The sequence below is a fragment of the Anarhichas minor genome, unplaced genomic scaffold (genome assembly GCF_050575085.1).
Source record: "Anarhichas minor isolate MPS153535 unplaced genomic scaffold, ASM5057508v1 ptg000123l, whole genome shotgun sequence".
NCBI classification, from domain to species: Eukaryota; Metazoa; Chordata; class Actinopteri; order Perciformes; family Anarhichadidae; genus Anarhichas; species Anarhichas minor.
The window spans coordinates 1,035,843-1,057,500 of record NW_027466569.1 but is presented as its reverse complement, the minus strand read 5'-3'; the positions used below and the strand labels follow the sequence as shown (position 1 = coordinate 1,057,500).

The 21,658-nt window shown below is 45.4% G+C and overlaps 3 protein-coding genes across 4 annotated transcripts in view; 2 read left to right on the top strand and 1 right to left on the bottom strand.

Moving 5' to 3' along the window:
- Positions 1–92, top strand: part of il17a/f2 (interleukin 17a/f2) — a 2,199-nt gene extending 2,107 nt beyond the window's left edge. The window contains exon 3 of the mRNA XM_076083168.1: positions 1–92. This exon is cut by the window's left edge and continues 131 nt beyond it. Coding sequence (XP_075939283.1) covers positions 1–92 — 92 coding nt within the window.
- A 957-nt stretch (positions 93–1,049) lies between these two features.
- Positions 1,050–5,775, top strand: LOC142940961 (membrane progestin receptor beta-like). Its single transcript, XM_076083167.1, has 3 exons — positions 1,050–1,334; positions 3,041–3,407; positions 5,711–5,775. Exons 1-3 carry the CDS (start codon positions 1,050–1,052, stop codon positions 5,773–5,775), a joined length of 717 nt encoding a protein of 238 aa, XP_075939282.1.
- emilin1b (elastin microfibril interfacer 1b) lies at positions 3,809–20,890 on the bottom strand. 2 transcript variants are annotated; one of them, XM_076083191.1, is made up of 15 exons: positions 20,368–20,890; positions 15,007–15,132; positions 14,421–14,671; positions 14,011–14,267; positions 13,004–13,177; positions 11,749–12,912; positions 10,769–11,102; positions 9,912–10,148; positions 9,577–9,825; positions 8,526–8,717; positions 7,890–7,910; positions 6,990–7,088; positions 6,804–6,821; positions 6,430–6,564; positions 3,809–6,126 (listed from the first exon to the last, which is right to left on the bottom strand). In XM_076083191.1, the coding sequence occupies exons 1-15, from the start codon at positions 20,502–20,504 to the stop codon at positions 5,804–5,806; spliced, it is 3,717 nt and encodes a 1,238-aa protein (XP_075939306.1). In that variant the 5' UTR covers positions 20,505–20,890; the 3' UTR covers positions 3,809–5,803. The 2 variants fall into 2 exon arrangements, with proteins under 2 accessions (XP_075939306.1, XP_075939307.1); XM_076083192.1 differs by lacking the exon at positions 7,890–7,910.
- Positions 20,891–21,658: the final 768 nt, after the last annotated feature.

The following is a 21,658-nucleotide window of genomic DNA, read 5'->3' as shown; positions in this document are numbered from 1 at the left end:
ACCGGCAGGATCGAGGACGCTGCTTCGTCGCGTCGTACCGCTCTGTGGCCGTCGGCTGCACCTGCGTCTGGGCCAAGACCAGCAAGGACTGAACCCGAACCACCCACCTGGATCTCCACAAACCTGGATCTGAACCACCAAAACACAACCACCTGGATCAGGTGGTTCAGATCCATTATGTTTCCTGTTGTTGTCTATGATTGTTTCTCTTTACCAATAAAAAGATAGAAACAGAACTCGTGATGAATGACATCATTCTGACTTTTACTTGAATAACGAGAATCAGTGAAATAAATGTAACGGATCACTTCAGTGACCAGAGTGAGGTGTGTGTGTGTGTGTGTGTGTGTGTCTGTGTCTGTGTCTGTGTGTGTGTTAGTGTGTGTGTGTGTCTGTGTGTTAGTGTGTGTGTGTGTGTGTTAGTGTGTTGAGTCTCGTGACGTCTCAAAACTCATTCAGACTGAAATCAGCTCTAATGAGCTGAACACAAGAACACATTGTGGAGATTAGATTAGTGTGTGTGTGCGTGTGTGTGTGTGTGTCAGCATGCATGTGACAGCGGCCGGTCTACAGGACTGAATGACGAAGTGGACCGAAGAGCTCCTGATGGTTAGAGAATGATATAAAATGCTTCAGGTATGTTTGTTGTGTGTCGTTGCTGTGACCTCTGACCTTTGACCCTTCTGTTCATAGTGATTTAGCATTTTCTTCAAGTTGTTTTTTTCTGATCCTCTTACATTTATTCATTTGTTTGTTGAGTCGGACATTTGTTTTTACCATCAATGAGAAGAACACTGTAACTCGTCTTTTCTTTAAAATATTAAAACAGTTTTGGTTTGTCTGACAATCGTTGATTAAACTAATGAGGCTCTTCATGAGCAGCTGATCACAGATCAGTTCTTCTCTGCTGTAAATTATCTTTTATTGAACGGACCCGCCTAACCACCAACTCCCCTGCCTGAGGTACGACCTATCCACCTGACTAAGAATTTGTGTAATGGTTTCAGCTCTGAACAAGACTACGAGCCAGTCTGAGGATCTTTTCCATCATGCCTCGGGTGTCGTTCGCCCGTCCCTCGTTGTGCCTCACCTTCCTCCCTCTGCTGCACCGCCTCCTCCCCTCCCTCCCCCCCACCGTCCGGGATGTGGACGTCCCCCCTCTGTTTCGGGAGCGCTTCATCCTGTCCGGGTACCGTCCTGTGGGCCTGCCGTGGCGTTGTTATGTCCTCAGCCTCTTCCAGATCCACAACGAGACTCTGAACGTGTGGAGCCACCTGCTGGCCGCCGTCTGCGTGGCACTGAGGTTCATGATGTTCACCGTCCTGCAAGGAGGGGTACTAAAGTCTAGACTAACCACCGACACACCTGTCTAACCACCAACACCTGTCTAACCACAGACACACCTGTCTTGCCACCAACACCTGTCTAACCACCGACACACCTGACTAACCACCAACACCTGTCTAACCACAGACACACCTGTCTAGCCACCAACACCTGTCTAACCACCGACACACCTGACTAACCACCAACACCTGTCTAACCACAGACACACCTGACTAACCACCAACACCTGTCTAACCACAGACACACCTGTCTAGCCACCAACACCTGTCTAACCACCGACACACCTGACTAACCACCGACACACCTGACTAACCACCGACTCACCTGTCTAACCACCGACACACCTGACTAACCACCGACACACCTGTCTAACCACCGACTCACCTGTCTAACCACCGACACACCTGACTAACCACCGACTCACCTGTCTAACCACCGACTCACCTGTCTAACCACCGACACACCTGTCTAACCACCGACTCACCTGTCTAACCACCGACACACCTGACTAACCACCGACACACCTGACTAACCACCGACTCACCTGTCTAACCACCGACACACCTGACTAACCACCGACACACCTGTCCAACCACCGACACACCTGTCCAACCACTGACACACCTGTCTAACCACCGACACACCTGTCTAGCCACCAACACCTGTCTAACCACCGACACACCTGACTAACCACCGACACACCTGTCCAACCACCGACACAGCTGTCCAACCACCGACACACCTGTCCAACCACCGACTCACCTGTCCAACCACCGACACACCTGTCCAACCACTGACACACCTGTCTAACCACCGACACACCTGACTAACCACCGACACACCTGACTAACCACCGACACACCTGTCCAACCACCGACTCACCTGTCCAACCACCGACACACCTGACTAACCACCGACACACCTGTCCAACCACCGACACACCTGTCTAACCCTGTCACACCTGTCTAACCCACCAACACACCTGTCCAACCACCAACACACCTGTCTAACCCTGTCACACCTGTCTAACCCACCAACACACCTGTCCAACCACCAACACACCTGTCTAACCCTGTCACACCTGTCTAAATATATTTAGAGTGGAAGGGTTTTTCTTTATGTATGTCGTATGCTGGGAAATTGGGTATAATTAAGAAAGATGTAATGTTGTGTGTTTTTTAGAGCTTCCTGAGCAGCTTCCAATGGTAGCTGGGGGGGAATCCAAGTGGGGGTGGTTGGGTTGCTGAACATTCGGTGGGTTGAATTACAATCTTTTTGGGTTTGTTTTCTGTTTATTGGCAGTTGTTTGTGATTACTTATGTTTTCGTTTTCATTTCTTTTCTAGTTAGTGGGACGCTGCCTTGGTTTGTTGTTTTGTTTGTTTTGCTTTAAATTGGTTGAGGCCGATCTTAGTGCACGGTCTGTGAACTCCTCCTGCCCGCTAAACCAGCTGTCACTGGTTGCTTCACACAGTTAGATTTGTACTAATAAAAGATTTATATTTTTATAACACTGCTTCCTGTGTGTACGTGCCTTTACGGTGTTTTGAACCGGATTTCTGTGGTAACGGGGTGCTACAATAGTATTCTATTATTATATCTATCTAATTGTACTACAGTTTAAGTCACTGTGTTTTACTACTGCAGCTTCTGCGCCAAGCAAAGAGTTCTAGACTGTAAATTAATGCAAACATCTTGCATCGTTCCTCCACCAGGTGGTGCTGTTCCTGCTGTCGGCCTTCTTCTTCTCTTTCCCCGTTCCCGAGCGCTTCTCCCCGGGCCGCTACGACATCGTCGGCCACGGCCACCAGCTCTTCCACGTCCTGCTGTTCTTGTGCACGCTGGCCCAGCAGGAGGCGCTCTTCCAAGACTTTCTGTGGCGGCGGCCGGCGCTGGTCGGGGAGTTCGGAGAGGAGCGCCTCCTGCTGGCCTGCGCCTCCTTCTTCTGCCTGACGCTCTGCTGCGCGATGACGGCGCTCGTCATGAGGAGGCGAGCTCGAGCTCAGCTGATGAAATATAAAAGAAGAAGAAAGAAAGAAACAACTTCCCGGACACAAACTCGTGTGTGTGTGTGTGTGTGTGTGTGTGTGTGTGTGTGTGTGTGTGTGTGTGTGTGTGTCTCTTCCTTTTGGAGACAAAAGTATTTCACTAGAACTGAGAGCTCAGACCTCCACGATGGCCCTACATGTCATGATTCAGATCTGATCTGTAGCTTAATGCTACACACTTCCACCAAGTCACATGACGATCAGGCCAGAAAACTAACTGAAGCAGAAAGCTCCTGAGCTCCTGAGCTCCTGAGCAAAGGTCATCATATATATTGCTAACAGTAGTTAAAGTCTGACTGACACTGTTTTTTATCTAAAAGATACTATTGAAGAAAATAAGACAAATATAACAGCTGATTCCAAACTTTTGGACAATAGTGTGTACATGAAGATTGTCACAAAATACAACTCAGATTGTTATGTGAAATTTATTCATCAATACAAAAGTGTGAAGTGTGAAAAGAGGCTTACATGAAAACTGGAGCTAAAGCCTGCCAGAGGATGAAGAAATGAGAAATCATGACCCAGTTACTCAAGATAATCACAGACTTGAACTGTGTTCTTTCTACCAAACTACACCCGACAACCATCTCACCGCGCAGAATCATTAAACATTCAATGAAACATTAATGGCGTCCGCCTCGGCTGAGCTGTACCGCTAGCTAGCTCGTGGTAGCTAGTAGCTAGTGGTGCTAGGTGAGCTAGCAGTATCGAAGTATCTAGATGCACGCTTCCTTCATTCTACTTATGGATTTTTGATTTTGGGGTGAACTGTCCCTTTGAACTATAAGTCTGATGATACTAAATATTTCTTTTTTTCGTCAATAAATCCCATTTTCAGAATTAAACCGATAGTGAAGTCATCAATGGTTGGATTATTAGACAATGGGCCCCACCAACTCTCCTACACAGGTGTTTAGCCTCTCTTTGTACTCGTTTTGCGTCTCTTTGGAATCCTTTGTAATCATTTTGCGTCTCTTTGTAATCGTTTTGTGTCTCTTTGTCGTCGTTTTGTGTCTCTTTGTAGTTGTCTCGTGTCTCTTTAAGGTTGGTTTTACCTTAAAGTCTCTTTGTAGTCATATTGAGTTTCTTTGTAATCGTTTTGTGTCTCTTTGTAGTCATATTGCGTCTCTTTGTAATCGTTTTGCGTCTTTTTGTAATCGTTTTGCGTCTCTCTTTGTAGTTGTTCCGTGTCTCTAAGGTAGTTTTTACCTTTTTCATAGGCGTGAGTCTCTTTGTAGTTGTTTTGATCTCTTTGTAGTCTTTTTGTGTCTCTTTGTAGTGGCTTTGTTTCTTTATGGTCATTTTGAGTCTTTCTGGTGGTTATGTGTCTCTTTGAGGGACATTTTGTAGGTGAAGGCCGGGGGGGGGGGGGCCCTGACACTTTGGGCCCCTGGGCCTGTCCCGGTAGACCCGTTCAGTAATCCTTCCATGAATGCACCTGCTAAGTATTGAGTGTGTAATAAAGCCTCTTTGCCATAGTGCTCCATTTTTATACTTTCATTTTTTATACTTTAACTACATTTTGTTGATAAAACTTCAATATTTTCACTTAAATAACATTTAGAATGCAGGATTTTGGTCTTACCACTTGACTTAAGGAAATGACCTGAATATGTCTTCCGCCACTGGACTTTCAGTGGGATTTGTGGACAGTAAGACAAATGTAGAGCATTTCCAGCCTTGTCTTTCAGCATTTGTCCATCAAAGTGAAATTAAATGGTAATAGTTTAAATACTTGGCAGGACATAAAAAACACCAATAAAACAGGAAAAAGCTGCAGCTTAATATAAAACATTCACAATGTGAACTCATCATAAAACCAAACTGAAAACACATTCTGCTTTTATAAAGCTTCAGAGCAAAGACTTGTTCATCACATTTAAAGTCACATCGTCACGTGACAAAGTCTGATCTGCTGGGGGCGGGGCTTAAGGATGGCAACGAGCGTCCATCTGTCCGTCCAACACCGTGGTCCAAATTCACATATGTCAACATCGACCAGTCAGATGATCAATAACACATTTCCCATCTTTCCAAAAAGCAGGTCTGCCAGGCATCAGCTGATCCTGGTTTAGAGGGACATCTGTCCTCACAGTGCTGTTCTGAGGTTATATCATGTGACCACATCAGATCAGCTGACGGTAAATCCAGCCCTGCTTGTCGTCCACATGTGAAGTGACATAAAACACTCTTTAGAATAATAAAGTAAAACCAGTCTAACGGATATCTTTCAATCTGTGGTCCGTTAGAGTGAGGAGACAGAAATCTGTTCAGGACTGAACGTTCTCTTCAAATATTCGCTCATCTGTTTAGGATCACTCGTGAATAAGGAGGTGACATCGTACTTCATGGTGCAGCCTCCTGTGGGTTTGTCGTGAATCTTAAAACGGTGTTCAGGTTACCCCGTCACATGTCTTCATACAGCAGCATGCCGTTGAAGATGGTGAGGGGCTCCACGGAGTGGGCCAGCTTGCCCATCACCAGGTCGATGCAGACCGTGTCCCGGGTCTGCAGAGGCAGGATGATGTTGAAGACGGCCAGAGATCCCGGAGTGGCTTTAGCCTCGGCCACGGGGTTGTTCTCCAGGCCTTCGGGCTGGTAGCCTCCGGAGTCCACCCTGGCAACGCCGTAGTTAGACTTGGACAGAACCGCCTCGATCTTCTCGTTCTTATGACCCGTCAGGATGGCGCTGAAGAAGTAACGTCCATCGACGGGGGCAGTGAAAATACCTGAGCAAGACACCAGGAAACATTTCAGTAATAAAGTTTGGGACTTAATGGTGCAAGATTCAGAGATAGGGAGCATTTACGATCCCCTCAACATGTCGACGACGAGCCGGCGGCTAATAGCTAACGGCGCAAATGGTGCAAACTACGGCAACAGTGCTGAAAGAGCTAACAGTGTTTACCCTGAAGGGGAGCTGGATGGGGACTGCTGTGTCCAATTTGGTGCATTTTGAACATGGACAGGGACCTTTGCAACACGTGGAAAACGAGGAGCAGGGGATCGAACCGCCGACCCTGCACGTTTACCTGTTCTCGAGTCGTAGAAGTCTCCTTCATTGACCAATATCTTGTCGAAGAGGATGGTTCCAGCTCTGTCCATGGGAGCGGTGAGAGCAGCAGAGAAGGACAGTCTTGGTACGTGAGCATCGACACCAGGAAGACCTGAAAACACACGTATGACAGTTATGATACATTTCTTCAGTTTTTGATTATGTCTTCTAAGCAGTTATCTAACAAAAACACAAGAGGATGCAACAAGTCAAACTGATAAATGATCTTCTGATCAAGAGACATGATTGGCTGGTTTGTGACCAATCAGGAGCTACAGTGTGTGATTCTGCAGGTAAAACCGAACAATAGTTCGTTTGTATTTCAGCCCGTTTATTATTTAAACTCCATACCTGGTTCACCTTTGTGACCTGTAAAAAATCAGAAATCAGAGCAGCTGTTAGAAATAGCAGAACAATAAAAATCACAGCAAACAATCTGTTTGTGATCATCATAATGGAAGCAGTAGATCTACTAAATGTAGACTTTATATACTGAGAATCCGGTTTATTATTTTGACCTCGGGCTCCACTTTTCACCTTGTCGTCCAGGAGGTCCAAGAGGTCCAAGAGGCCCTTGGGGACCCGTCAGCCCATTGAAGCCTCTCTCTCCTTGGGGTCCCGGGGGTCCGGGCAGGCCTGTGAAATAATGTGAATGATATGAACTGACATTTAACACAAAGGTCATATTTAACTCTGACTGAGATACATTCTATGTGGAAACCTTTGGGTCCTTGATTTAAATAAAGTTGTAAACATAGATTTACCCAAATAATATGTTTCTGAGGGTGAAGAAGTTAAAAAGCTTCATGGAGCCACACTGAACGCATAATTCCTTCTGTTTGTTAATACCACAACGTTTATGAGTGACAGGGAACTCTGTTAGCATGTTAGCATGTTAGCAGGCAGCTGAGAGTTAATTCTTTTGTATTATAAAACAGATCGCTACGGTCCTTGATTTTGATTGGCTGAGCTGCAATTGAACCCGTTATAGTCACCTAAACAATAGTCACCTATTGTTTAAAATCTTCAACATGTTGTGAATTTGGATTTTGGGTTAAACCTCGATAATTTGGAAGAGATGGATAGAATATAAGAGGGAGATAAAAAAAAGAAAGGAGACGCATATTTGTTGAACATTATAAGGTTACAATTAACTATCTGGACCCATTAAGCAGACTACTGTAACTTTATGTTGTTGTGTGCTGTTATTGATTAACAGGCATGTTCTCAGCAGCAGCTAGTATTCATACGGGTGTTACTGTTAGTTTGATTTGTCGATCGATTGCTGATTTGCTGATTAGTTAACATCCAACTTGTAACTCTGACAGACGTGGAGTATTTCTGTCTCTTGTGTTAAAACAACACATTCTGCTTCTGGCTTTGCAGTTATTAGTGAGTTAACAAAGAAAAGAGAACAGAACAGCTACAAGTCCAAACCTCTGTTGAGCAGCACGGTGCCTACGAAACAACACAACATCAACACAGCGTCTCACATTTGGTTCTTCAGGGATCTAGAAAGCTTCTCTTAACATTTGACTTCCTCAGCTGATTCAGCACATTCTCTAGATCACCACATGAGTTTATACAGAGCAGCTCAACGCTTCCTTATTAGCACAAGAAGTCAATAATACCATTGAAGCTCCTGCAGCTTAATGTAACCTACTGTATTAATACAATACATTGGACATGTGGTATAGAGAATCCTCACATGCTGTTCATCTATCAATGACACATCACTGAGAATGAGAAGCATTCACATTGTAAACATTATGACAGATGGCAGTAATCTGCATGTGAGGATTTACACGATGACCGTGAGGACGATCGTGCATGAAAGTCCATTAGAAAGACACCGAGACAAAGTCCGAGCACCGCCGAGTCAAACGACAAGAATCTAAAGTCCTGTTGAGAGGAAGAAGTGGACTGAACTGAGAAACAATGTAATAAATAAAATGAAGTAAAAGATCTACACTTGATTTACTTTATGTCAGAAAAACTAATGAGTGTTCATACTGTTTGTCTTCAGATGGAGAAGAATAGAGTCAAATAGAAACAGAGTAGAGTCCAGCTCACCGGTCAGGTCGTGCTCAGAGGAACTCTGCAGGTCTTTGAGGGCCTGGTTCAGGCTGGAGTTCAGGTTCTTCATCCTGCTGTAGACGTCGTCCTGGTTCTTCTGAATGAAGTCCATGATTCCTCCGTGATGGACGACCGACTCGTTCAGACCAGAAACACACGTCCACAAACTGGACACGTGTCGGTTCAGTCCTGAAAAACAGATCAAAACATTTAGAAAACACGACACAGTAAAACCTTGGACGCTAACCACAAGTCCCAGAGGGCATTTCTGTCAGAATCCATCCAATCAGAGAGCTTCAGAGTTTGTTGCCGGGCGGATAACAGATGGATGAAGAGATTTTTATCAGCCGTGGCCGTCCATCCCGTTCTCGTTATATCTCAGGAACGCATTGAGCAAATTTCCTAAAAGTTGGCGCAAACATCCGGTTGGACTCGAGAATGAACTGTAGACCTTATGAAAGAAAGCATCCCCTGCTTTATGGTCTGTTTGACTCTAAATGGACCATAATGTACTAAATGAACATCATGCTGTATTGAAGAAGACTTGAAACTAGAGATTGAGACCATAAACTCATGTTTACAATGTTTACTGAGGTAATAAATCAAGAGAGAAGTAGAGTCATTTTCTCATAGACTTCTATACAACCAGAGGAGTCGCCCCCTGGTGGACACTAGAGAGAATGCAGCTTTAACACATGAAGCTTTGACTTCACTTTGCAGACCTGAAGGTTTCTGACTGGGATCAACTGATTACAATTTGGTGGTTAAAATTGTTTTTTTTGCCATAATTCAATAATTGATATGCTAATTATGGCAATATCTCACTAGTTGTCTAATAAGAAAATATATTGAAGTGATGACATTTTGGACGGGCATGGGGTAAACTTGAGGCTTGAGGCTTGCAAACACTAGTTTTGTCCCAAAAAAGGAAATTTGCGTCAATAAATTCCCACAGGTTTTATGAATCTGGTTTGTGTACAAATATGATGTTTGCTAAGGTTTTTTCTTAAAGACAAAATAAGCACAGAAAACATGAAATGAAGTGTACCGTCTTTGATCTTGAGGATGGAGTCGGAGACGCCGTCCAGCCTCCCACAGACTCCCTCCAGCTTTGACAGCCTCTTCTCCAGCCCGTCTCCGGACCTCCTACAGTCTCCCATCTCCACCAGGAGCATGCTCTCGAACCGCCGGACGTCACCGTCCATGGCGTCCAGGCGGTTGCGGCTCTCCTCGATGTGCTCCGTCACCTCCTGCTGGATTTTGTCGAGCTCCGAGATGATCTTATCCTTTGTGTTTCCTGTCGGGGATCACAGGATGAGTGTTAGCCGAGAGAGAGCCGTTGTACCGAATGCAGAGAGTCGGCGTTACCGAGCTGGAGCTCACCGAGGTCGGTGATGACGCTGTCGTGTTTCTGCACCGTGTGTTCGAGCCCCTTCAGGGTGTCGTTGATGGAGCTGAAGGTGAGGATGACCTCGGACAGTTCGCCCTGCAGCGTCTTCAGCTGGTTGTTGTTGATGGAGCCTCCGATCACACTGTGGCCGTCTAAAGGCTTCTCAGCATCCAACCCGGGTCCACGTCTGCTGGTACCACTGGTGCCACTGGTGCCACCAGAACCACCACCTGGTGAGGGTTTAGTTTGCAAAACCACTTTAATTAATCTCTTCATTAAAAACTATTCAAACTCATATTAAAACATCTACCAGCTTGAGGAGCTGTATTTGAAAATCATGAACAAAACTAAGGTTTTGTAGAAAAAGGCAGTTCAATTATTTACAGTGGAGTTTGTGATTGTGGCTGAAATATAATAAAACAAAAAGACTCAATACATGTGTTGAAACAGTGGAAAGCTTCAAGCACTTTGGTACATTTGTGGACTTACATTTTAAGAAATGTTTACGGATTCTATAAACAGCCGGGGCCTAAAAACATGCTGTTTTTCTATCTCATGAGAACCAAATGCAAAAATGTGAAAACACGTTATTATCTTTAAAGGAAAAAGCTTCATCTCAGAAAACTCAGATTACAGAGTGAAGATGAAACGCTGAACATGTCATTTGTTTTCATGTGAAACTGCACAAGGTCTGAACCCAAAATGCATCAGTTATTCCCTCAGAGAGACAGACAGACAGACGGACTGATTGATTGATATCAATGGAAGTTTCAAATTAAGGATTGTTATCGTTGTAAACAGGTTAGGGTGGAGGGTTTTTGTGAGCAATCGTTTCATTGGTCGATCTGACCTGTGGGCGTGTCCGGGCCGGTCTTACATCGGCCGGTGCACCTCCCGACGTCGTCTCGAAGCCGGCGGACTTCGTCCTCTAGCTGCGAACACATCTGGAAGCAGCCTTCTTTCCCCGAGTCCAGTCTTATCTGGAGTCTGTTGATGTGGCTCTGCATGCGGCCCAGTGCATCGTGGGAATGGTTCCTCAGCCTCTGCAGCTCGTCCTCCACCTTCCCGCACAGCTCGCAGTCCTGCCCCAGCAGCTCCACCTCCGTCACGATTCGGTTGAAATGTTCGCCGTGATCCCCGGTCAGGTCCTTGATCTTACGGACATCGTGGCTCAGGTCCACAACCTCGGTGATGATTCACATGTTAATATTGATACAGATCATATCCAACAGTGAGAACATACTTCCTGTTAAAACTATTAGAGAGATGACCGGCTGTGGGGCTGGTTCACCCATTCACCTATGCTACTACGCAGCACTGCTTTCAGAAAAATGTCCTGAAGAAAGTTGTCATTTATCTGTCAATGGCAATTTTCTTTGATATGCTGTGACAAGACTGGATGGAGCATTAAGTTGTTACATTTTTACTCATTTAGCACATGGCTAGTTAGCTAGCTACGAGGCTAACTCCACCATGCCTTCATGCTATGGTTACACTGTTAACAGAAGAGCCCAACTGCAGGCTGGTGGTCTGCGATCTCTCTCGTTGAGTCCTCAACGCTTGAAGACTATTTTGCCATCGGGAGAGCAGCTGGGAGGTCCAAAAAACTAGCTAGCGAAATAGCTAGCTCTGGAGAATTGACGAGTTAGCTAACTGAGCTAACTAGCCAGCAGTGGAGATGGACTAGCTAACTAGCCAGCCGTCATCTCCGGAGCTCCCGTTTGCTCTCCTCCCGGCGAAGTAGTCTGCCAGCGGCGTAGGTGTCGGCTGATATGGACCCATTGGTAACTTTCTCAGGTGACCGTCGTGGTCCCGGGAGCTACATCTCACCTTGTCGAGCAGCGAGTCTCCAGACACCGACATGTCTTTGAGTTGAGTGTTGAAGTGCCGAATCTGATCCTCGTTGGCGACCACTCTCCACTCCAGTGATTTCTCTGTTGTACCTTCTCTTTCTCCTCCGGTCCCAGATAACCCTTTGCCTGCACCTCCACCTCCTGTAGATCCTCCTCCTGTTGTAGATCCACCTCCTGTAGATCCACCTCCTGTAGATCCTCCTCCTGCAGATCCACCTCCTGTAGATCCTCCTCCTGTTGTAGATCCACCTCCTGTAGATCCTCCTCCTGTTGTAGATCCACCTCCTCTAGATCCTCCTCCTGCAGATCCACCTCCTGTAGATCCTCCTCCTGTTGTAGATCCTCCTCCTGTAGATCCACCTCCTGCAGGTCTTCCTCCATCTACACCTGCTCCCCACCTTCCTCCTCCATCTGCCCGGTCACCACCACCTCCTCTTCCTCCTCCTCCTCCTTCAGTCCCTCCATAGCTGCACTCCTCAAGCCTCCGGCTGATGATGGATGTGCTGTTTTCCAGCTTCGACAGCCTCTTGCTGTGGTCGCCTACCCCGTCCTTCACCAGGCCCACATCCAGCTCCACGTCTACGATCCTGAAGGCCTGGTCATCGAACCGGTCCAGGAACACCGTCCTCAGGTCCCCCAGTTCTCTGTGGAAGTAGTCCTTCAGGTCGTTCTCCAGGTACGAGCAGCTCTGCTCGGTCCGCTGCACGGTGTTGTTGATGCGTCGTTCAAGGTCCCTCAGCCGATTGTCCAGTCGGTCCTCCGTCACGACTGCATCCCTCCCACCTCCCCCGATTCCACCGCCACCACCACCACCACCACCACCACCACCACCAAACCCTCCTCCTCCTCCTCCAAAGCCACCGTTCTCGCTGTTGCCGCCTCCTCCGCCGAGCACCTTGTCCAGACGATTCTGCAGAACGTCAAAGTTCTCCGAGGCTGAGCTGATCTTGCGCTCTGCGACGGTGACGCGGTTTTGGAGGTCGCTGACGGTGGCACAGCATCCTTGCGAACGCACCACCTCCCGTCGCAGTCCGTCCAGGCCCTGCCGATACCAAACGTCCATGGCGTTCAGCTGCTTCTCCAGAGCTCGAATGCTCTCCCTGTCCTCCTGCTGCTGTCGGCGCAGATCCTCCACGCCAGCCTGGAAAACACACAGCGAACCCTCTTACCCATTCAGAATGCCGTCATGTGAAATTGGACGAATGGCTCATTAAAAGAGATTGATGTGATACCTGACAAGAGGAGCAGGACAGCGACACCCTCCTCTCCAGCTCCCTCAGGATCTCCTCCTTCAGCGAATTCAGCCTCCCTCCACTCAGTCCTCCTCCAGACGGACCTCCGTCCAGGTCGTTCCCTTTCCCATTCACCAGGTGGTTGTTGATGCTGACTAGGGTTTTATCATGGGCCTGTTGGAGCAGAGAAACCTCAGCGTCAGTACTCATTAAAACATTTTAAACAAAACTTTTATCATGTATATTTTGTTTAAATGCATAAAACTTTATCTTCTTTGGAAATGTTAGATTCAGTATAGCGTGCTGCGTTGTGTTTGGTCTCTGATTCGGGTTTCTGGACTCATCATTGCAGGTTTTTTAAACAAAGTTTGTTTGTGTTCCTTATTCGACCGTAGAGTCGAACACTGTATGAGGTCATATTACACAAACTGCCTCCTTATATATGTTCTCTACTGACTCCTAAAACTATCAGAAGCTACAACCATCCAATCAAAATATGTACGTCGTCCCTACAACCTGCACCCTGCGCTACAGAGACACTTAAACCATTATTTATGCAAGATTTAAAAAAACACTGAGTGACAGTTCTTTGATTGAAGCAAGTTGCTGGTTTGTTTAAAGTCCGTCATCGCTTTTATGTTTTTACAATATTTTTTTACTTTTTGCTGCTTTGTTTTTGATTTGTTTTTAAAGTCTGTTTTTAAGTGGTGACATTTTTACACTGTCATCTTGGTCAGGACCTCCTTGGAAATGAGATACAACATCTCAAAATAAAGGTTTAATAAACTTAAATAATAAATCAAATCATGGGCCTGTTGGAGCAGAGACACACCTGCTGCAGTTTACAGTGTTAAAAAACGACTTAAAGACAAAACTGCACCAAAACTGTTCACACAGATGTCCATCCGGACCTCCATCATAATCACCTTTCCAATGCCCTGATTTAGTCTTTGATACTACAACGGTCCATGTCAGGTGAAGTCCTCACAGATAAAGCAGTGACTCACCTGTGTGCGGTTGTCCAGCTGGTCCAGTTTGGTCTGAATGCTGTGAATCGTCTCTTTAATCTCTGGCTGAGCTGCATCAGCAGGGTTTCTTCCTCCTGAAGAGGTTCCTCCTCCTCCTCCTCCTCCTCCACTGAAGCCCGGTTTGTTGCCTTCCCGTTGAAAGTGTTCGTTCATGGTGGTCTGAAGGTCCTGAAGGTTTTTGGTCAAACTCTGGATCTTCACCTCCAGCTGCCTCACCTTCTCGTTCTCACCTCGTCCTGGAAGAGACGGGAAGCAGCAGAGTCAGAGCTCCAATCACAGAAGCTCTTTACAGTCACATGGAGACGGAGGCGGGGCCACACATCTGACACATTACAGTAACATTACAATGAATAAATAATAAAAACAATAAGAATGAAGAATCCACTCACCACTGTGTCCTCCACTCTGTCCGGATCCAGAACTGCCTCCTCCCTGACCTCCTCCCCCTTGTCCATAGCTCGTCCCTCCCCCTTGTCCCCCCGGTCTGGGCTGAGGTCTGCTGGTGGAAATCTGTGTTCCTGCTCCTCCGACCGGACCGTCATTGCAGTCCACTCCACTGTAACCGTGGCAACACTTCCACTCCATCTCCGTCACCATCTTGTAGGCCACTTTGTACCGCGGCCTCACGAAGGTCCGGTAGCTGCAGACACATGCAGAGGCACAGTCCTGTGTGATGTCAGCATGTACCCACAGTCCTGTGTGATGTCAACATGTACCCACAGTCCTGTGTGATGTCAACATGTACCCACAGTCCTGTGTGATGTCAGCATGTACCCACAGTCCTGTGTGATGTCAACATGTACCCACAGTCCTGTGTGATGTCAACATGTACCCACAGTCCTGTGTGATGTCAACATGTACCCACAGTCCTGTGTGATGTCAACATGTACCCACAGTCCTGTGTGATGTCAGCACAGGATATCACACAGGACTATATATATATATATATATATATTTATGTGTGTGTGTACTCACACCACCACCCTGCTGCACTGTCCGCTCCCCCAGCTGCAGGGATGATAATCAGGCTTCACGTAGGTTTCCACTCCGTCCTCGACCACACAGCTCACCGTCTTCGTCACCACAAATGCACACCAGTTCCTGTACAACACACACACGCACACACACACACACACACACACACACACACACACACACACACACACACAGGTTTCAGTCACATGACTAGTTAACACAAAGTTCAGGAGGACTGATCCTCAAGTTCCTGTCAACCAAAACAGATTTGTAGCACGTCACGCAGTCGGGCGTCACTTTGTAGCTTCATGTCAGCGGCTTCCATTTAAAAACACACACTAAGGGTTAATAAACCTTTATTGATCAGATTTTTACCGTTGCCTCCTGTAAGTTTGAGTTTTTCTGTTGGTCAGCTGCAGCTCCACAGGTTTAACGACAAACATCTGTCTGGCTCGAGTGAGGTCAGAACTGAGCGTGTGCAGATGTTTTCGGATAGTTTATTAAAGAAGCAGCTGATGCTACAGGACATCGGCAGACTATTTCAAAACGAACAGTCTTTAAACAAACTGTGTCCTTAAACACGGTGTTAAACCTGTGAACTTACATCCCAACCATTTAAATAGTCAAATAGATTTATTTTGAAACTGCAGCGGTTCTAGACATGCTTTATTTTGAAGTCCGTGGTCGGCTGGCTGTGTTTCCTGATTGAAAACATATGAAGCTGAAACTGCAAAACCATCAGATGGAAACCTGAACGCTGCCAAAAGTGAACACATGTATGAAAATGTATAAATATATAGTGGTTATTGCTTTTATTTACACATAATAATAATACAAATATATAAACAGTTTTACCATCAGATTTCTGCCATATTGTCTATTTCTATGTTTCTATTAAGTTTATAGATTCAGTTTATACACACACACACGCATGGAAATCGACTGACAGCTTCACACAAAAGGACTCATTAAATACAACGACACACTTATTGTACGTGTGTGTGGGAGTAAGTGTTTTACCCACCTTGTGGGGACATGAATCTGTTCACACAGTCACATTGTGGGGACTCGCCTTACTTATGGGGACAAAATATAACATAACCCATACCGTAACTTATTACATTTGAGGGTGAAGGCTTGAAAACACTACTGTGTGTGTGTGTGTGTGTGTGTGTGTGTGTCATGTGCAGAAGTGATCAGTGCGTGATAGTGATGACTGTGTCTCTGTGTCGGCCATGCTGGTTCTGCAGCAGACTGACTGTGTCTCTTTGTGTTTGAATTAAATTGTGTTGATTTATTGTTTTCTGGAATCGAGAACAACAACAAGGAATTTCACTTCTGCAGCTGCAGAGAAAAAACATGAAGTTTAACGTTCGGATGAAGTTTAATGTGCAGATGAAGTTTGGGGCGGCCGTGGCTCAATGTCCGGTAACCGCAAGGTCGGCGGTTCGATCCTTGGCTGCTACATGTCCTGTGCCGAAGTGTCCCTGAGCAAGACACTGAACCCCTAACTGCTCCCCGGGCGCTTCTCAGCAGCCCACTGCTCCCAATAGGCTTGGGATGGGTTAGATGCAGAAGTCAAATTTCGTATATGTGTATATGACAATAAAAACCTAACTTTAAACTTTAAACTTTTAAAGTCACATAATAAAAAGATAAACATAATAATTTCATCGATAGTCTGAAGGTTCAGTTATCAAAGAGGTTCTGTTATGCTGACACGTACTGACGATGAAATAAATGTATGAATCTTCAACCCACTGGAGGCTCATTCAGAGAGCACCACACGCTGTCCAACAACACAACTACAACTCAGGATGAGAAAGACACTGTTAGTACACAGTGCACCCCTGAGAATAAAAACATGATATCGTGTTGAAGGCATGAGTGACATCAGACACAGAATCCAAACCCAGACTAAATATTTACTGCAGATCTACAGTTATCATGGAGACAAGAGAGCAACGCCTGAGACACATATTTATAGTCACATATAGTCACTAATGTTACTGTACAGATGGATGGATGGATAGACGGACGGACGGATAGAACCATGGACTCAAAAGGACCTCATTTCAATGCAGAACCCCACAGACTGCTGGAGTGGTGTAATGGACCGTAGTTGATCCGTGATTCGTTTGGCTATTAGGGGAATTATAACGTTATCATGATGTGTTCACATGTCATCTGTAAAATGTAGTTTTGGTGATGAACTTGAATAAATCCAGTAGTTTGAAGGAGATGTTTTCACATGAATATAAAATAGATGTTAGAGATTAATTATGAGCTGTTTAACTTCATAACACGAGCTCTAAGCTCATTATTAAGTTTCATTCAAATAATAATGAAGAGATTAGTTTAAGGTATTTTATTTTTCTAATCATTTGAATTTTTAGTTTTTCTGCAAATCACCACGATAGATGACAATAACAAAGAAGCAGGAGAACATTTAGAACTTCTGATGGTTTACACTGGCTTCAGGATGGTTGAAATATATTTCTGCTGAAAATAAATAGTCTGGAGTCTTGGAGACCAACAAGACAACAAAACAACAACAACAGCGATCTCTATCTGCCGATATTGCTCATTGGCGATCAGCGATTGTTACCAGAAGCAAGAAAACTGTGATTGGGGCTTCTCTAAAAGTTAAGAGTTACTGGAGAGTGTTAGCTGCCATGATGTCTCAAGACTAGAGAGTTTGAACTGTGGAAAATGAAAAAAGACACCGTGGGGTCTGGCCAGAAGAAGAGCATGAAAAAACACCAAAAACATTCAACAAGATCTGTAGAAGAGGTGAACACACAGGTTCTTTAATCCTGTCTCTCCTTTGTTCCTCAAGCTTCTGCAACTCAATACAATCTGTCATCAAGCGTTTCTTTCATCGTCCTTTATGGAAATATTGGTGTTTTGAGATATGTGAGCGTCAATATTATGACAGCCAATCAGAGAGCAGGATTCTGTGTAGAAATGATAATGATTTTTTTAATCTTCACGCTGCAGAGAAAATAAAACTCAGACCTGAAACCATTGAGCAAACGGGAGATTTTTAGGATTGCAAGATTCACACCCACACACACACACACACACACACTCACACCCACACACACACACACTCACAAACACACACACACACACACACACACTCACTCACACACTCACACACACACACACACTCACACACACACACACACACACACACACACTCACAAACACACACACACACACACACACTCACTCACACACACACACTCACAAACACACACCCACACACACACACACTCACAAACATACACACACACACACACACTCACAAACACACACACACACACACTCACTCACACACTCACACACACACACACACTCACACACACACACACACACTCACAAACACACACCCACACACACACTCACAAACACACTCACACACACACACTCACACTCACACACACACACACACACACACACACACACTCACAAACACACACACACACACACACACTCACTCACACACACACACTCACAAACACACACCCACACACACACACACTCACAAACATACACACACACACACACACTCACAAACACACACACACACACACACACACTCACTCACACACTCACACACACACACACACTCACACACACACACACACACACACACTCACAAACACACACACACACACACACACTCACTCACACACACACACTCACAAACACACACCCACACACACACACACTCACAAACATACACACACACACACACACTCACAAACACACACACACACACACTCACTCACACACTCACACACACACACACACTCACACACACACACACACACTCACAAACACACACCCACACACACACTCACAAACACACTCACACACACACACTCACACTCACACACACACACACACACACACACTCACAAACACACACCCACACACACACACACTCACAAACACACACACACGCTCACATACACACACACGCACACAGTGATGTCGCTCTCTGCACAGGAAGTGAGTCATTCGGGCGTTTGTTTCAATTTGCTGCTGATGACATTACAGCTGCTTCACTGCCAAACAGTGTGTGTGTGTGTGTGTGTGTGTGTCTGTGTGTGTGTGTGTCTGTGTGTGTGTGTGTGTGTGTGTGTGTCTGTGTATCATCAGGCCGGCAGAGTTCCTTGAGGAGTTTCTAGTGTTGTTTATCTCGTACATGCAGCACGCTGGTGATGCAATAAACAGTCCTGATGGTTTCATAGTATTCCTCTCAAAAACTAAAACATTAATCTCACAAAAGAATAAAGATATATTTAGCAGATGTGTCTCCAGTAGTCTCTGGTTACACACACTCAGAATAATACAAACATACGTTCCATGCGACAGAAGCTCAACTTCACACATTAAAAGGCTGAACTTTTATCCAAAGCCCTGAACACACTGAAGGCAGCGAGCTGCTGCTCTGAAGACCCACAGAACCTCTTTATGGAACCAGAGAACCTGTTCAAGAACCAACAAAATCGCTTCATAGACTTATAACTCTTTGAGGACCCACAGAACCTCTTCATGGAACCAGAGAACCTCTTCATGGAACCAGAGAACCTCTTTGAGGACCCACAGAACCTCTTCATGGAACCAGAGAACCTCTTCATGGAACCAGAGAACCTCTTTGAGGACCCACAGAACCTCTTCATGATCCACATAACCTCCTTGCCAGTAGAACCAGGAAACATCTTGTATTTTACTGAGACCCAGAAGAACATTTCATGCATGATTCAAACACTGAGAGAACGTTCACAATGTCAGTTAACAAAACTACACACTGAACCTCCAAAATAAAACAACTCATCTTCACAAAAACCTGACTCCCTCTGACCAAAACCCAACATCATCTTATTGCAACATGTCAAACACATCTGTCAACATGTGGCTGACACGATTCCCATCAAAATAAAAGCTGAAGTCTTGTTCCCTTTAAACCACAGAAGAAGAGGTCCAGTCAAAGTGGAACCAGAACCAAACTGAGACGATCTGAAGTTCTGCATGTTTGACCTGCAGTGTTTAACTGTGTCTGCTGAAGCTTCATCGATCATTTCTAAATCACAAACATCATAAATGAACTAAATATGAAGAAAATCCTCCAGCAGTGTGAGGTCACAGTGTGACGTCACAGCTGTCAGTGACATCACACCTGCAGATCAGACCGGGATTCGAACCGACAACCTCCTGACTCTTCATGTCCTCTCACAATAAAACATCTGCTGCACGCACACACACACGTGCACACTCTTCTGCAGTGAGGTCATCAAACCCTGACGTCACCTCATCATCATCAAACTTTCCGTGCACGTGTCAATTTACCTGTGTCTGCTGGCGGCGCGAGCTCCGTGCGCGTTCCCGCCGGTGTATAGGCTGTAGGAGGGTCTCTGCGGGAACGCGCTCTTGGCTTGTGCGCTGGTCCAGAGCGCGAGCAGCAGCAGCAGGAGGAGCGCACCCATCCCGCCGATCAATACACGATCAATACAGAGTATCGAACCGGGATCAGAGTCAGATCAGATCCTCAATTGGCGGGAAAAAACTCCCATCTCCATGGAGAGAAAAATAAAAGTTTCCAGAAAGTCCGCCCGTCCTACCGACCCATGATCCGGATTCTGATCCAAACACCCAGAAACCAGAGTCCCGTCTCCCCTGATCCGCTTCGGGTCCCACACCAGGTCCGGGTCCCACCGGTCATTCGCCTTTAATCCAGGTGTTAATAATCCGGGTTTAAGTCGTCCAGAGTTTGTCCATCAGAACCTTTCATGTGAAACAAAGAAAAGAAGAAAACGTTGCGACAGACTGAACCGAGTCCAGCTGCTCCTCCTCTTCATCACCGCCCCCCCAAACTGTCCCCGCCCCTCCCGGAGGAGAAACCAGACACGTGCAGCTCCGCACCCACACCTGCACCGTGCCAACAGCGACAGTAGCCTAAAAATACATAAAACACATCTTAGTCTGGACCCAGAGATGATCTTTAATCTGAAATAAAGGCTCAATCTGATGTTATTAATACATCTGTAATCAACATGGTGTAATACGTATTCAAGTTATTTAAAGTAAAGTTAAACCAACATTTTAATCTGATGAAACATCAGAAGTTTGTTTCTACATTGTTTTATTTTATTATCACTTTAAATCACTTTAACGGGATTATTTGGTTTTTCTTCATTAATTTGATTTTGCTCGTTTCAACAAACTGATAAAAAAATATTTAAAGATTAAAAACTTTTTCTTTTTCTTTCATGGCTGAAATCTTAACGTTTTTCCAGAAAAAATAAGGTTCATGAGCTCCACACTGGAGGACCAATAAGGACCGTTCTATTACACTCTGACGCCACACTTTCTCAGGAGAGCAGCGGCTACGGCGGCTGACAACGCAGCGACGGAACAAAACAACAGAGCAATGTAATGAAACAACGGACGATCATTATGTAACAGTGTACAGGTGAACTGACTATTAATAAACCACTCTTTATTAAAAACATGTGAACCTTTAATATAAAGAGATAACATTTAAACATGTTCATCATTTTGTAACCTTGAAACGTCTCGTTAATGAGCGACAGAGAAGAAAACATCCTGCAGACTTCCTGAGGTTAAAGGGTGTTTCATA

What these genes read in the sequence shown, in the direction of transcription:
- LOC142940961 (XM_076083167.1), top strand. Translation starts at nt 1,050, where the DNA reads ATGCCTCGGGTGTCGTTCGCCCGTCCCTCGTTGTGCCTCACCTTCCTC. An exon ending in TCACCGTCCTGCAAGGAGGG is followed by an intron (nt 1,335 to 3,040) that starts GTACTAAAGTCT and finishes TAATGCAAACAT; the next exon opens with CTTGCATCGTTCCTCCACCA. An exon ending in AACTTCCCGGACACAAACTC is followed by an intron (nt 3,408 to 5,710) that starts GTGTGTGTGTGT and finishes TCATCTGTTTAG; the next exon opens with GATCACTCGTGAATAAGGAG.
- emilin1b (XM_076083191.1), bottom strand. Translation starts at nt 20,504, where the DNA reads ATGGGTGCGCTCCTCCTGCTGCTGCTGCTCGCGCTCTGGACCAGCGCA. An exon ending in ACAGAGTGGAGGACACAGTG is followed by an intron (nt 14,268 to 14,420) that starts GTGAGTGGATTC and finishes CGTCTCTTCCAG; the next exon opens with GACGAGGTGAGAACGAGAAG. An exon ending in CACCGTGCTGCTCAACAGAG is followed by an intron (nt 7,089 to 7,889) that starts GTTTGGACTTGT and finishes ATTATTTCACAG; the next exon opens with GCCTGCCCGGACCCCCGGGA.